The sequence below is a fragment of the Tauraco erythrolophus genome, chromosome 4, assembly GCF_009769465.1.
Source record: "Tauraco erythrolophus isolate bTauEry1 chromosome 4, bTauEry1.pri, whole genome shotgun sequence".
NCBI lineage: Eukaryota > Metazoa > Chordata > Aves > Musophagiformes > Musophagidae > Tauraco > Tauraco erythrolophus.
Window position 1 is genome coordinate 2,677,094 of NC_141468.1, and position 16,380 is coordinate 2,693,473.

The window sequence follows — 16,380 nt, forward strand, 5'->3', positions numbered from 1 at the left end:
TGCAAGAGCTGAAGCATACTTTACTACCAAGAGTAGCTCATGGCAATTTAGTCACAATGAACATTCCAGAAGTTTTGAAGTTGTCATTTTTTAATATGAGTACTTTCTGTTTGCTTTCCTCTGTTATAGAGGTGTTCAGAGCAATACCCTGTGTGATCTGGGCACTTTGAAGTCACTTTTTTTTGTTCAACTTTCATGTCTTCCATTCTGTATATTTGTTTTAGGAAAAATTTTGAACAGTTTGGGACATCCTATTAAGAGGTGTTTCGGGCACTTTTCTAGGAATATTGTTATTTTCCTAGACATCAGTCATTGAGAGTTTATCCAACTGAAATTGCTTGAAAGCTTCCATATACTTTCCGAGCTCACATCTAAGCCAGCTCTAATTCACCTGTAAAAAGTTTTAATTTTTTTAAAAAGCCATTTTATTTTGTTTTATTTTATTTTTATTTTATTTTTTATCATATAGTCTAGATGTGAATGTGTCCTGGTCAACTTTTGAAATGACGAGCAATAGTAGCAACAACAGTATTTGAACATGAAATGTGGTTAAGGTGGACGGAGCCAGTGTGATGTACATTTTTATGATGAGTGGTTCTTAAACCCCTCTGCACTGTAACACACACAATGTTGGAAAATGAGTTGAAAATTTTAACATGGCTATATATGTGGCTATAGTGATAGCCACAGAACGTGGATAAAACATGATTTTGTGGTTTTAAAAGATACAAAAGCCATGCAGAAGAGCAGCAAGTTTTTGGATGAATTGGAAATACAGCTGCAGCGTGGAGCAGTCTTCAGCTCTGCGTGGCGTTAAACATGATGGGGTGTTTTTAGTATTGTTGTACAAGAACTTTGGCAAGAGGTTTTTGGGTTGAACCTCAGAGGATTTGTCATCTTCATAAAATGTTTGCAGCAGTTGTGAGGTTTGCCTCTTGTTCTTTCACTCCTCGTTTTGTCTAAGAGAGGGAGGATCAGTTAATCTGCTAATCTTTATTTCTGTGAGATGGAGAGAATTGATGCTAAGTGATCAGCTGAACCTGGAGGAGAGGATGGGTTTCATCTCCTACATCTTTAGTGTGCTCTTGACCCATTGTGTTTTTACACCCTGAAAATTTCTGTGCTTGTGAATCATCAGTAATTGTAAAATCATGGAATGGTTTGGGTTGGCAGGGACCTCAAAGATCATCCAGTTCCAAACCCCCTGCCATGGACAGGGACGCCTGCCATCAGGTTGCTGAAAGCCTCATCCAACCTGGCCTTGAACAATTCCAGGGATGGGGCATCCACAACTTCTCTGGGCAACCTGTGCCGGTGCCTCACCACCCTTTAAGTGAAGAATTTCTTCCTTTTATCTAATCTAAATCTGCCCTCTTTTAGTTTAAAGCCATTGTCCCGTGTCCTGTCACTACACGCCCTTGTCAGAAGCCCCTCTCCAGCTTTCCTGTAGCCCCTTTAGGTACTGGAAGGCTGCTATAAGATCACCCCGGAGCCTTCTCTTCTCCAGGCTGAACAGCTCCAACTCTCTCAGCCTGTCTCCAGAGCAGAGGTGCTCCAGCCCTCGGATCATCTTTGTGGCTTGAGCGAATTAAGTCATGATGCTTTTACATGGGTTTAATTATATTTTTCTGTCTTTCCAAAGTCAGATTTGCCGCTTGGTTTCAGATCATCGATAGAATCGTGTGAAACACTATCAAACTCCAAAAACTAAACCCTAACTTAATTCTCATGAGCATTACGGAAGATTAATTTTACGCTTTCTTTGTCATTGGCCTATTTAACTTCGCGTGCACAAAAGGAACGTTCTTCGGTGCACGGATATTTCCGGGATCATGACGTGGTTATACAGAAAATACTCATGTGCGAGTGACTGCGATAATACCTGGGAGCCTCGTGTTAGATACCTGGGAGAGGATGGTCTGGGGAGGCACAAACTGCAGTGAATATTCAGCTGTTTCCATAACCACAACAAGAAGCAGGTTTGAGAGGTGATACTGGGATTATCTGGAAGAAGCAGAACCGTGATCGATACAAAGCGTGATAGTTAGGCTGTAGAATATTTCATGGAATCAGCTTTGGAAAAACCTGTAATTTGTTTTCTGTAGTGACTAATGTGTGATGTAAATGGTGGTGGATGAGGCCGTAGCACGTGCTTCATGGCGCTATACTGAAGATGGGGTGGTTGGCAGAGGGCAAGACTCAGTTCATCCAAGTGGAATTAAAATTTGACTGTGTCCTCTTGGTAGAGCAGCGATGTTTTTGGTGAAGTTTCATTAAAAAAAAAAAAAAGCCACTTCCAAGTAGTTTTCTGCTTTGTTCTAGATTATAGATATGCCTGACGCGTGTGTGTTTTTCTGCATTCTTTCTATTCACCATTATATAATAGATTTAATGTGACTGTTTGATTTTTTTACATGCGTCAGGATATAGAAAAAAAGGTAAGTAGTTAAGTAAGGAATGACCAAAAATCCAAAGTTGTTATTTTAGTCTTCGACTGTCTGCGAAAAAAGCACAAATCTTGACAAAGGGAATTGAGTCCTGTATCTATAGAACAAGTATAGCACAATGTATGGTGTAAGTAAGTTTTCTGACATGCTTCTGTGAGCATGACCTGGAGATACCATCTTAGGTAGTAAGAGTCCAAGAGTTCACCGTTTCACATGATGCTGCTAAAATAGGGCAGTTGGCTTTGTACCATCAGAGAAGAGGAGGCTGAGGGGACACCTGATTACAGCCTACAAATACTTGAGAAGGGATGGTGGGGAGGTGGGGGAAGGGCTCTTTACATTAGTGATGGGAGATAGAACAAGAGGAAATGGGTATAAGCTTAGTCAGGGGAGATTCAGGTTGGATGTTAGGAAGTATTTCTTCTCTGAAAGGGTTGTCAGCCACTGGAATAGGCTGCCCAGGGAGGTGGTTGAGTCCCCATCCCTGGATGTGTTTAAGAATAGGGTGGATGATCTACCTGGGGACATGGTTTAATGGGGATTAGGGACGGTTGGACTCGATGATCTCTAAGGTCTTTTCCAACCTAGAAATCTATGAAATCTGTGAAATCTGTGCCGGCGTGAAAATAACATGTTAGAGGTAAATGACTGACGGTGAATAGATAATTGTGGTAATGACCACTGATAGTTAATTATTACTCACTGAAGATCTTTTATTATTAAAACATTATGAGCCTGGAATGAATCTGTGCTGATAATTTAAGCATTAAATCCTCCATAGCTGGCAAAATATCACTTGTCTATGATTTCCTCTGGAGGAATTGTAGCTTTGTGTGTGTTCTGTGTGTTCTTTTAAGGTATTTTAGAATTCTTAATGAGTCCCCTTAATACTACATATTAGAACCTACTACAGATGAAAAGCCAAAAAAAATGTCAACTTGCTCAGTAGTGCTGGAAGCAGTGTCTCTTAAATGAATACTCAAGACAGATCAGTATTCAAACAATAAAACATTCAAAATTCTTCTGTTATTATTTTAAGTTACTGGACATGGGAGTGATCCTGCCATAAAGGGTTTCAGCTTACTTGGTTGGATGCTTGAGCTGATCTAGGAGTTTCCAGAGGAATAATTGCTAATTAAAGAGCACAGCGGAGTTTTAGATGTACTTTTCACGTCTACTTTTGCAAATATGGAAGTGTTTGGTTCTTTCATGTGTTTAGAATTAAGCACATGCTAAATGCATTCCTGAATTGGGATTTTAAAGAAAAAATGACTACTTCAAAAGAATTCTTTTTACCACTGCCTACAAGCGTATGGATGCAAGATCAGCTTTGCTCATGTCAAAATGTCCACTTAGTAACAGTTAACAGATAAAGTGAAATATTCAGGCTCTGCATATATTTTGTTTGGTAGCTTGAGCAAGTTTGCCGAAGTTCAGAAATGATCTGCAAAGTTAATTTAAAAAAAAAAAAAAAAATTAATTAATCTCAGCAGGGTGTGCTTGGTTCTATCTTCGTGATGTTTCCAAATACAGTTGGACGAACTATGGCACAGCTGTTGGGGAGGGAAGGAAAAAACCTAGTGCAATAGCCAATCTCTTTACATTTTCAATGCAGCCATCATTATCTTATTAATGTACTGTTTGGCAAAAACTAATAGACTGCAGTTCTCAATCACTCTTTATTCCTTACTGGTACAATTTGTAGTAGGTGTTTTGCTTTGGAAGTGGTGCTCTTTCTTAATCCAGTTTTCTCTTTGTTTTTTCAGGCCAAGCAGCTGGAAGAGAAGGACAGAGAACTGAAGAAACATGATGCCTACTACAAAGAGCAGCTGGCTCGACTGGAAGAAAGGGTAAGCCTTCTTTCCCTTCTAATCAAGAGTTTGCTGGTGGTTTCTACTACTGACTTGCTGGTTGTGTTTTACTCCTAAACAAGTTGACTTTTCTAACAAGATAAAGATGAAAACTGTGGCCAGAGGGTGTGTGGTTTTTTTTTTTTGGTATTAACTGCAACTGTTTCTGGCTTAGTATTGACAAGATTGAGGCTTTAATGTTAAGAGTATTGTTTTCTTTACGAAGTTCTCACATTTGCAACGAGATTTCATCTGTCATAGTAATTACATTCAGAGAAATAATCCTAATGAGGTTACTTTTATACCAGTGCTGCTGAGGAGCTGGTGTAAGTGAATGAGTATCAACCAAGTAGTCTTAAAATTGCACATGAAGCGTGCAGATATATACTGAATTTCTGCTTTCGTTGCGGTCCACAGTTGCTTCCGTTGGGTGGAGTTAGTGGTTCCTCCAAAAACCACCAGTACATGGCGAGTTTAATGTTAATTGCACGTTGTTTATGCCAAGTTCAGAAAGCACTGCTGTGTCTTGTTTTCACGGTAGATTTGAAACTAAACTGTACAGAACAGTTTGGTAAGCTCTGTGACGTGCTCACAGTGTTCTAACATATTGCTGTTAACGTTCTTATTCTTTGTAGGGTATTATTTTATAGGATGTTAATTTCAAATAATTACTGCCGTCGTCATTTTCTAGATCCCAGATTGATTATAACCTTCAGCCTGAATACATTTGCCTCCAATCCCCCTCTGCCTTCTTCCTGAGCCCACTTATTGTTGATTAATTTGGACTTTTTTTTACTTACTTAGTTTTGAAAACGATATTAACAAGATACGTATTCATTTATGCAGCTTACCAGAATAGAAGAAAACTCCTTGTTTTTATGGATTAGGAAGAAGAGCATGTTGTGGGAGTTATCAGTGTGTATAATTGGTCTTAATGAATATTTTAAATAGAGGGCATATCAGATACTGTCTCAGTGTTTTGTCCTGCCTTTTTGAAGATGCCATTAATGAAGTCATGTTCTTGGCAATGAAAAATAGTTTGAAAGGATGAGGGTAAATTAGTTTAATGATTGTAAAACTGCATTATTTAAACAGTTAAAAATTAAGATCCTATACAAACCTCTCCCACAGAATACCTGTCTTATTCTCAAATAACTGGCTGATCTTAGAGGAGAAAGCATCTGCAGTATCTAATACAAGCTGGTTTCTTATGGGTGGTTGTACCTCTGCTCTTTGTTGTTGGCCTTCCATTTTATCATTACGGTGCAAGTAGTGCTGGAGTAATTCATGGCAGAGGATGTGTGTGTCATGGTGGGGTGGAGAGGACAAAAAAATGTAGCAAAAGACCTTGAGGGTCAAGGTAAGAACAGGGAGGGAGCACCCACCAACCATGGCCCTGGGCAAAACAGACTCGGCTTGGGGACGAGTCAATTTAATTCATTATCAGTTAACTTCAGAGAGGATAATGAGAAACAAAAACACCTTTTCCCACCCCTCCCTTCTTCCTGACTCTACCTCTTCCCTGCCAGCAGCACAGGGAGATGGGGAATGGGGGTTGCAGGTCAGTTTGTCACACGCTGTTTCTTCCGCTCCTTCCTTAAGGAGGAGGACTTCTCACACTCTTCCTCTGCTCCAACGTGGGGCCCCTTCTCACAGAAGACAGTCCTCCATGAACTTCTCCATCGTGAGTCTTTCCCACAGGATTCAGTCCTTACCCATCAGATTGCTTCAGCACAGGCTTTTCCCAGAGTCATGGCTTCTTGGGGCGCAGCCTCCTGCTCCGGCGTGGAGTCCCTTCCCTCGGGCTGCAGGTGCACCCCTGCTCCATAGTCAATCTCCAGCAGCTTCTCACATCGCCTTACAGGATTTATCTCTGCTGTCCCTCACCTGCTACCGAAACCACACCACATAAACCCAGCACAGTGCGATAAGCCATGGTTCTTTGTTTGAAAGCTTTTACTTTGCCTTTTTAAGGTGCTACGTCGTTGATACAGTGCCTTCACGTGCTACTGTTAATTGAAGACTTCCAATGTTTTAACAGGCGTGTGGATATATCGTTCCTGTGTACAAATGAGCTCATAAACTATAAAAAACTGTATTTGGGTACTACTGAAGTGTCGTCCCCCAAGTGATGTGAAAGAGGTGATCTCTGCCATCTCTTGCTTTTTCTTCTTGGGCCTGGAAGTCTCTGGGACTACAGCAGGCAAGTCTGAATTGACTGTCTTATGCCACCAATGATGGCATCAGTAGGATGATGACATAGATAAGACAATGGCATCAATGATGTTTGATCTCTTCAGAGTGGAGTTTTCACAATATTAAGGCTTGTCTTTTCATTCATTGAGCTTTGAGAAGCTCAACATGAGCCAGCACTGTGCTCTGGCAGCCCAGAAAGCCAACCGTGTCCTGGGCTGCATCCAAAGCAGCGTGGGCAGCAGGTCGAGGGAGGGGATTCTGCCCCTCTGGTCTGCTCTCATGAGACCCCCCTGCAGTGCTGCGTTCAGCTCTGGGGTCCCCAACATAAGAAGGACGTGGACCTGTTGGAGCGAGTCCAGAGGAGGGCCATAAAGATGATGCGAGAGCTGGAGCACCTCTGCTATGGAGACAGGCTGAGAGAGTTGGGGCTCTGAGAAGAGAAGGCTCCAGGGAGACCTTCTGGCAGCCTTCCAATACCTAAAGGGGCTACAAGAAAGCTGGAGAGGGACTTTTGACAAGGGCATGTAGTGATAGGACAAGGGGCAATGGCTTTAAACTGAAAGAGGGGAGATTTCAGTTAGATTTAAGGAAGAAATTCTTCCCTCTGAGGGTGGTGAGGCACTGGAACAGTTTTCCCAGGGAATTTGTGGCTGCCCCCATCCCTGGAAGTGTTCAAGGCCAGGTTGGATGAGGCTTTGGGCAACCTGATGTAGGGGAAGGTGTCCCTGCCCATGGCAGGGAAGTTGGAACTAGCTGATCTTGAAGATCCCTTCCAACCCAAACCATTCTATCATTCTGATTCTTTATTTGTAAGCTGAGGAACCTTTGCTTTGCCAAGTTGTCATCTGGGCTGTTCTCAAAGTACATGTATATCTCTTCTGCACAAAAAGAGTTGTTTGAGCTCTGAAAGGAGGTGAACTCTGTGCTCCATATCTGGCTTTGAACTTTCTCAGAGATGTGGAGATTACAGAATGAAAACTTGCAAAAGCAGAGAGGTCATGTCTCCTGCAATCCCACCTTCACTGAGGCTGGTGCCTGCAGCCATTGTTAAGGTCAGTTGTGAGTATCAGGATTGGTGATTTTAGCACTGGGATGGAAATAGAGCTTTAAGAAAAAAAGAAGGTCTGGGAAGGCCTGCCATTTTGGAAATTACAGAGCACAATAACAGGCTGCCTGTTTGTTCCTAAACTTGTCCTGATTTCAGTGAAAGTTACACCAAGTCGGAGTATGGGCTGTTCAGCAGAGAAAGGATCAGAACGGGAGGTAAGGTGGGAACGGCACAAGTGGAGCTCGGAGAAGTAATGTCAGTATGAAGAAATGTGCAATATGAGTCTGTCACCTGTGACAAAGAATGCTAATTACATTCTCAGATCATTCTTACATCAAATGAGCACACTTTAAAAATACTTCAGCTATGCCTATGTGGCATTTCTGTCTGTTGCATCATGGAGTGTCAGAGCTCATCTGGATGATTAATTGGCTTTTTGATTACTTAGCTTTTTCAATTAGAAGCTGCGTATTTGTGTTCTTCAGTGCTGCTGAAAAAACAATGCAGACATTGATAATAAAAGGAGATGACAACAGAACAGATTAGTGTCAGCACAGTGTGCTCCTTATGGAGAAAATTATTATACATATTCAGTGCCAGATGAAGTCTGTCAATTATAAAATATTTCAGTGACTCGAGTGAAGATGCTCAACCTTTTCAGGGGATTAATACAGGACAAAATAACTGTGCACCGGTGACAGCTGTGATGCTAAAACATAAACAATTCTATTCTCCAGGGCAATAGCTGTTCATAAATTTGGTTTATGTGCTAAAAACCTTTTGATACTTTCCCAAAACCCAGCGATTCCCCTAACAGCTGCCAGTGTTTCTAGGTCAAAGATAGCACATAAGCTGTGAGTTATTACATGCTCCACAGCAGCAAAACAAAATGAGATAGTTTAACAAAGGAGTTAAAGAATAACCTTCTCCTACTGTATATCTGACTGGGATGTAAAGCTGTTATTTAAGAGTTCCCACATTAAGCTTTGAGGAAAAATTTGTCGGTGTTTTTTGTTGTCTGCTGACAGGCTAGTGGTGCTTCTTGACTACAGCAAAAAGCCCCAGAGATAGCAGTAGTCCAATGGTTGACACATGTGTACCCCACATTGGCTTAATTATTTACTATAATAACGTGGTGTTAGTGGTATCTTAAACCGTTTGATTTTTCTTTTAAAATAGCAGAGGAAGAAAAAGGAGAACTTAACATCTCGGGCAGATTGAGCGGCTTGCTGCCTCGAAGAACAGTCCTATGGCCTCTTTCTCTAACGTTGTCTCGTGTGTATCCACGCTCACACGCTTCCGTCCTGTTGGATTCATCGTTGTGCTGCTCAGCTCCTCCACATCCATCATCCTTCCATTGCGCCACTGGTTTCACTGTCAGTTCCAAGCCCCAGTGGGATTTTGTAGACTTTGTAACCATCTTCGTGTCTCTAATGTCGCTGTGATATGTAGATTCCAGTCAACATAGAATCATAGAATCATTTAGGCTGGAAGACACCTTGAAGTTCATTGAGTGCAACCATTAACCTAACACTCCCAAGTTCACCACTGAACCATGTCCCTCAGCACCACATCTACATATCTTTTAAATCCCTCCAGGGATGGTGACTCCACCACTTCCCTGGGCAGCCTGTTCCAATATCTGTAAACTCTTTGAGTGAATACATTTTTCCTGATATCCAGTCCAAACCTCCCCTGGCACAACTTGAGACCATTTCCTCTTGTCCTGTCACTTGGTACTTGGGAGAAGAGACCAACCCTCACCTTGCTACAACCTCCTTTCAGGTAGTTGTAGAGAGCGATAGGGTCTCCCCTCAGCCTCCTTTTCTCCAGGCTGAACACCCCCAGTTCCCTCAGCTGCTCCTATAACACTTGTGCTCCAGACCCTTCACCAGCTCCGTTGCCCTTCTCTGGACATGCTCCAGCATCTCAAGGTCTTTCTTGTAGTGACGGGCGCAAAACTGAACACAGGATTCGAGGTGTGACCTCACCAGTGCCGAGTACAGGGGGACGGTCACTGCCCCAGTCCTGCTGGCCACACTTGCTGATACAAGCCAGGATGCTCTTGGCCTTCTTGGCCACCTGGGCACACTGCTGGCTCGTATTCAGCCGGCTGTCGACCAACACGCCCAGGTCCTTTTCCACCAGGCAGCTTTCCAGCCACTCTTCCCCAAGCCTTCAGCCTTGCTTGGGGTTGTGGTGACCCAAGTGTAGGACCCGGCACTCGGCCATGTTGAACCTCAGACAACGGCCCTCGGCCCATCAATCAACAGTTGCATTAATTTTGCCTACAAAGTAGTTGACACTGTCGTTCCTTCAGTCATTTGCTTTTGCCTTAGAATATTTTCACTCCCTCTTCTGCCTGTTGTTTTGGTGTCATGCAGACATTCATGATGAGGTGTATCTCTGCGTGCTTCTGTCTCTTCCAGAGTGATGCAACTCTCCCTAGTTCGAATTTTCCTCAGCAAATCCACCTGTTTTCATGTCGCACTGCTTCATAATAGTATTACGCACCATTAGGAGAATTATGCCCCTTGTCATAGGAGCAGGAGGAAATTAATTTTAATACACTGCCGTATGACACAACTACTTATTTTATCGGCGTGAATGAGCAAGATGTGTATCCCAGTGTTAATCAGGATATTTCTCACTCGAGCTAAGTTTCTATGCCTGTGAGTTTCCCAGAAATATTTTCAGGAAGTATTGAGTGCTAGGCGTGTGAATACAGCGTAAGGTAATAAAATGATTCTGTTACTGTTTGGACATTTCAGCATTATATTAGAAATGCTACAGATTTAGCAGCCAACAAGCTACTGCCCTGATTGTTCTTCCTTGCCGATTTTGTCATTTCCGCGCGTGTCGCCGCTGGCTTTAGTGGCCTTTGTGCAGTGAGACTCCTGCACCATCCGGGCTTGCTGCCAGATCAGAGCCTGACAATATAGACATAAGTTCTGGAAATGCGATCCTCTTATCTGCATCCCTTTTTCCATGACTTACATTTTGAGGATGGATTTGCAAATCATAGGTTCGGCACTTAATTTGGGGCTTCTACTTACCATGTAGGCTGTCAAGGAGCATTAACCTTAAGGTAGGATGAGCACACAGAGCACAAAGCTGGGAGCTCATGGCACATACTGTACCAGGTGTTAAATAGTATTATCCATCCTGCTTGCTACAGTAAATAGGATTTCGCTATTATGATGTGTCAGGATTTTCGGAGAAATCAAATTTACCAGTCGCTAAACTGCCATCCTCACTGCTGAGCAGCTTTATTCTGGGATCCTGCGTTCCTACTAATCCTGTTGGTAGGGAACGCTTATACCAATTGTGTGGGGAAATTATAATTTAACGATCTCTTCCCTTTTTTTTTTCTATTCAAGGCTTAGAATGGACCAACATGCTTTGCAGCGATAGCCCCAGTGCTCAGAAAAGGAGATGATGCACAGTTCAGCTTCACAGCCAAGTATTGGCTTTTTGTAGGGGTTTGTAATGAACAGAAGTGCTAAGATGCAAACAATGTGAGTTCCACATTTGTTCAGATGCTTCAGAGGCTTGTTTACCTTTTCAAATCTCAAGAACTAAATAATCAGAATCTGTTTACTGTGGTTTTTGTCAACTGTAGTTTGCAAGATGTAGATAGCAGAGGGGGGCTATTATAAAGCAGTGTAATAACTACAGACGTTTTTATTCCCTGCAACGTATTTTGGCAATTTAAACATTTTTGTTTGTTTGCTTTATCAGGCTGTTTACTTTCTTCCATCTCGCATGACTGTATCAGCAAGAATTTCATAACCAGAGAATGATTCTGCTCTCACCTCTTTTGTTTAGGAGTTTGTGTTTGCTGGAGCAAACATGTTTACTCTCCACACATTTGTACTGCGTTCTTTCATGTCTTTCAAAATCAGATAGCAGCGATGTAGGTACCGTGGGGTTTAAGACTTCAGGCTGAATCTGGCAAAGTAGGAGATGATTTTGGCCAATGATATAATATATGGAGCACTTAAGGGAGACACAGGGAATGCTGAGCAAACTTTTTGTCATTGATCCCATGAAGAAATACAATTAGCTGTAGTAGACAGCTGCCAGGCTTGCTAAGTTGTACTTGTTGATTAAGTGCAATGTGTGCTTGCTTTGTTGGACACGTGTAGTAGAATCACAGAATGGTTTGGGTTGGAAGGGACCTTCAAGATCATCTAGTTCCAACCCCCCTGCCATGGGCAGGGACACCTTCCGCTGGATCAGGTTGCTCAAAGTCTCATCCAGCCTGGCCTTGAACACCTCCAGGGATGGGGCAGCCACAGCTTCTGTGGGCAACCTGTTCCAATAAGTAGTAAGTACCAGTAGGTTCTTCCAAATTGTCCTTTGCAACACAAAATAGCAATCAAATACGTAATGTATAGCAAAAGGAATAATCACCCTGTTTATATTTGCTTTAGATTTTGCATCTTTCTTACCATAGATGAGTAAAGCAACCTTTTCGGTAGCAGCTTTAATGTATACTGCCAGCATCTTTTTGGAGAACATGTTCTGTGAAGGAATCTCTTCATTAAGGCTTCCTCAACTTCCAGAGTTTCTCCAGTTTGCCTCTATGGAGATGCTTCATCTTCCTCTATCTGGAGAGTTGAATTTGGTAAATTCAGTACAACTGAAAATTCTTGGTCTTTTTCTTTCTTCCACTGTTTAAACAGATGCTTCCAGTAGTGCTGTGTTTGCTTTGACCTAACCAAACTCTTGTATTTCAGAAAAGACTTGCTGAAAGGCAGTTTGTAGACCTTCCTTCTCTTTCAGTTCTAAGTGGGTATGGCTATGTTGTATTACTTAGCAATAATTTTGAATTTTTACCAGTCATTATAGCAGCAGTTTGTAAATATCTCTGGTATTTGTTCTTACATTTTCTTGTTGAAATGTAAGAACATTTCATCGTACTTGCCCTCCTTCCATTTTTCATGAGATGCTCTCAGTGGTTTTTTTTCTTGTTTCTATCTATTTGTCTGGCTATCTGCCTCCCCATATCAAATATATGTATATATGTATATTAAAAAATGTATATTAATACATAGAATCATAGAATCATAGAATCATAGAATGGTTTGGGTTGGAAGGGACCTCAAAGATCATCTAGTTCCAACCCCCCTGCAGGGACAGGGCATCCACACAGCAATCTGTTCCAGCACCTCACCACCCTCAATGTAAAGAATTTCTTTCTTATATCTAACCTAAATCTCCCCTCTTTCAGTTTAAAGCCATTGCCTCTTGTCCTATCACTACACGCCCTTGTAAAAAGCCCCTCTCCAGCTTTCCTGTAGGCCCCCTTTAAGTACTGGAAGGCTGCAATAAGATCAGCCCGGAGCCTTCTCTTCTCCAGGCTGAACAGCCCCAACTCTCTCAGCCTGTCTTCATAGGAGAGGTGCTCCAGCCCTTGGATCATCTTTGTGGCCTCCTCTGGACTCGTTCCAGCAGCTCCATGTCCTTCCTGTGCTGGGGACTCCAGAGCTGAACACAGTATTCCAGGTGGGGTCTCATAACCCTATTTCCAAACAGTTTTCAGATAGAAGCGATAAAATATATTATGTCTTCCATTTGAAGAATACTACTGTGTATCATATCATGTAATTATTAATGAATTGTATTGCCTCTGTGCAGTTATCGATGCCTTCTTTTTTTTTAATGGATATTCAGCTGCGACAGTGGGTTCTTGCCGTTTTCCCCAAACGATGCAGCGGGAGACCCGAGCATAAAATCAAGATATATTAATTTCTCATTTTGTACTTGGGCCAGGAGACTTTTCTATGTCTGAGCTCATATGCTGCACCAATGAGATAAAAGTAAGAGTTCATCAGAGTTTCCCGGGGCTTTGTATTTCCGTACCGCTCACGAAAACCACCCTTCTTGGTACTGACCAGAGCGTGATGTTTTTGTCAGTTTAGCATAATAAAGCTGTCAGCCCAACCTGTGATCTTGCTTCGCGTTGCCAATATTCGAAAATTTCTCTCTTCAAATTTCATTATATTTGGGGGATGGAGCTTTTGTTGAGCGCTTCTTGCCTGGCAGGTTGAGATTAGAAAACTTGCTACCAATTACAATATCTGAAACCTCCGGCTGATTGACAAAGCCAGGCTGAGCTGTAGCCTTCTGACCGGAGTGCTGCATTAATGCACCCCCTCCGTATCTTGCTGAGCCACAACCATTATTCTCAACAATTGTTCATAAACCCTGATTTTGTATTTTTTTTCTGCTCATTATCTTTTATTTACCATGTTCTGAATAAGTGGCTAATATGCTAGTTGTTAAATACATACCTCACCCATATGTTTTTTTTTTCCCTGAGCCCAAAAAAAACGCGTGGCATTTTCTTCTGAGATGTTTTTCCATTAAAAAAGTACCTGTTTCACTCTCATCTTTCACTATCACCTATCCGATCAATAGCAATGCTGAAATGCTGCTTAACAACAAAATAAGGAGTTGTTCCATGCTGAACAGTAAGTATTGATGTTTCTCTAAATGTTTGTTTATAGATTATTCTTCCATTCTCTATGCATGTCTTTATATAAATGGAGACCCAAAAAAAGTGCGATAACTGATATTCCAGGGTTTTTTTCCCTGTGCAGAAAGACACTTGATAACTTTTAACATGGAGCCAGTAGCTTCATATAGTTTGTTTCCGATTTATTTTTTTCATGTATATACTCAGTATGCGCCAACCCGTGTTTTGGGATGGTTTTTGATTTTTCATTATTTGATTTTTCGGTTTCACAGGGAAAAAAGATGGATGCAAACTGATAACTTGGAGTCCCAGCAGCAGGGATTTATTTATGTGGTCCCTCAATACTTCTCAAATACACTGTGCTTTTTGTAATGCAGTTATGTGGTGGGTTTATTTTTCCTTTATTTTATCTCTGTTAGTATATCTCTCTAACTCATCATCATTCTTACAACTTTCTTTTCCAGAGTAGCTTCTGGTTTACTACATTTTTCTTGCATCACTGGCTAGAACTGACTCTTGATATTTTCTCTCCACTCTTCCTGCTATATTATGCTTTTTTGCCAAAAATGTTGCCTTAAACTCATCCTGAAGTCCTTTTCTTAGGCTATAGGATGCTCCATTGTCATTCCCTGTAGAATTTTGGCACTGACATTTCCTTAGGTATGGGGGAAGGTGTTTTTTTGAGATTGCGCTGTCTGCTTTATGCAGAGGTCTGCTCAGAGAGGTTGCATAGACTTTGATTGGAAATGTGGAAGCTCAAAACTTCTAAAATTCAATAGAATTCAATTAGAATTCTAAAATTCCGTCTCTTCATTAGAGATTTTGGTAGTTAATAGGGGATTTACTCACCCAAGAAACAGGGGAATCATATTTTTCAGGAATATAATGCTTTGTGTTTATCCAGCTATCAAGTAGCTTTGTAAGGATGATTTCTTTCATAAACTCATTGCTGTTCCTGCAGCCCTTAAGTTCTTGCTGCTTGAACTGCATTTTTTTTTTCTTAACTTTTCCTCAGTTGTACAATTATCACCGATCTGGATCTCAGCACTTACTGACCTCCTCCTGTACTTGAAGAATAGGAATTTATTTACGGTCCCGTGATAATGACTGTAAACTGAAAGAGGGTAGATTTAAATTAGGTATAAGGAAGAAATATTTTACAATGAGGGTGTTGAGGCACTGGAACAGGTTGCCCAGAGAAGCTGTGGCTGCCCCATCCCTGGAAGTGTCCAAGGCCAGGTTGGATGAGGCTTTGAGCAACCTGGTGTAGTGGAGGGTGTCCCTGTTTGTGGCAGGGGGGTTGGAACTAGATGATCTTTAAGGTCCCTTTAACCCAAACCATTCTGTGATTCTATGAGAACTGTTCATCGCTAATCCTTATTTTTCTTTGAGAGTGTTTCAGTTTGTGTTAAAATCCCTTGGAGCTCAGTGCCTGTGAGGTCTGAACACATACACGTGTTCTTCCTATGAATGCAAAATACAGATGAGGGTGAACTGTGATGGGAATGGGAACATATGAGGCAATACTGAAACACAAAGCAGTTGAAAAGCAGCATGTTGGGCAGCCCCTTCGCTCTCCTTCTTTATTCCCATGTCTGAAAGCATGTTGTAAGGAGAGCTGGATAAAGCCTTTCCTCTGCCGTTGCTGGCGTTGGCTGATGGAAGGATGGGAAATCAGAGCGAGCAGGACCTGACCGCGTGCCCAGCGTGGGAGCAAGCGCATCCATCCCATGGGACGGCCGTCCGCAAAAGCACGCGCCGGATCCTAATTAGGCTGAGCAGGTTGTTCTTCCACCACCATTCCCTTTGATGAATACAAATTAGTGGGTGCCTACGGTTAAACAAAAACATGCCAGCATTGCCCAAGTCACCCTCAGTGATTGTGTGCGCCTCTGTTTGCATTTGCAGCTTCAGCTGCGCTTTTCCCCTTCCCCTTCTTGAGGAGTAAATTAAAATACCATGAGAGAGAAATATTTATTTTTTTTTGTAATAGGCAAAATGGAACAAACCAAAGAAATTTGTCATTTGAATGCTAAAAGACAGTACTTATCGTATTTCGTGGGATATGGCAAAATGTTTTAACATATGGGTAGTTAATGAATAAGCAGCTTTCATTTTACCCAGGTCTGTTCCCTCCTCCCACCCTTTTTCCTTTACAGAAGCTGAAGTTTGGGAACAAATGCTGTACCAAGTTAACACTGTATTAAAACAACACTCAGTGAGATAGTTTGCTTGGATTTCTTTGTCAAAGTAACACATTTAGAAAATGCAGCAGCTCTAGATTGAACCACCTGACAAGTAAAATACTGAATTTTTAAGATACCTTCTCAAGATTTTACTGGTTATGTGATATTT

At 41.8% G+C, this 16,380-nt stretch overlaps 1 protein-coding gene across 2 annotated transcripts in view; it reads left to right on the forward strand.

Annotated features, from left to right (window-relative positions):
- CHCHD3 (coiled-coil-helix-coiled-coil-helix domain containing 3) overlaps window positions 1-16,380 on the forward strand; it is a 183,426-nt gene that overhangs the window by 110,640 nt on the left and 56,406 nt on the right. The window contains exons 5-6 of one of the 2 annotated variants that reach the window (XM_086609932.1): window positions 2,424-2,438; window positions 4,214-4,297. In XM_086609932.1, coding sequence (XP_086466058.1) covers window positions 2,424-2,438; window positions 4,214-4,297 — 99 coding nt within the window. The remainder of the gene's footprint in view (window positions 1-2,423; window positions 2,439-4,213; window positions 4,298-16,380) is intronic. The other variant, XM_086609931.1, reaches the window with a different exon arrangement.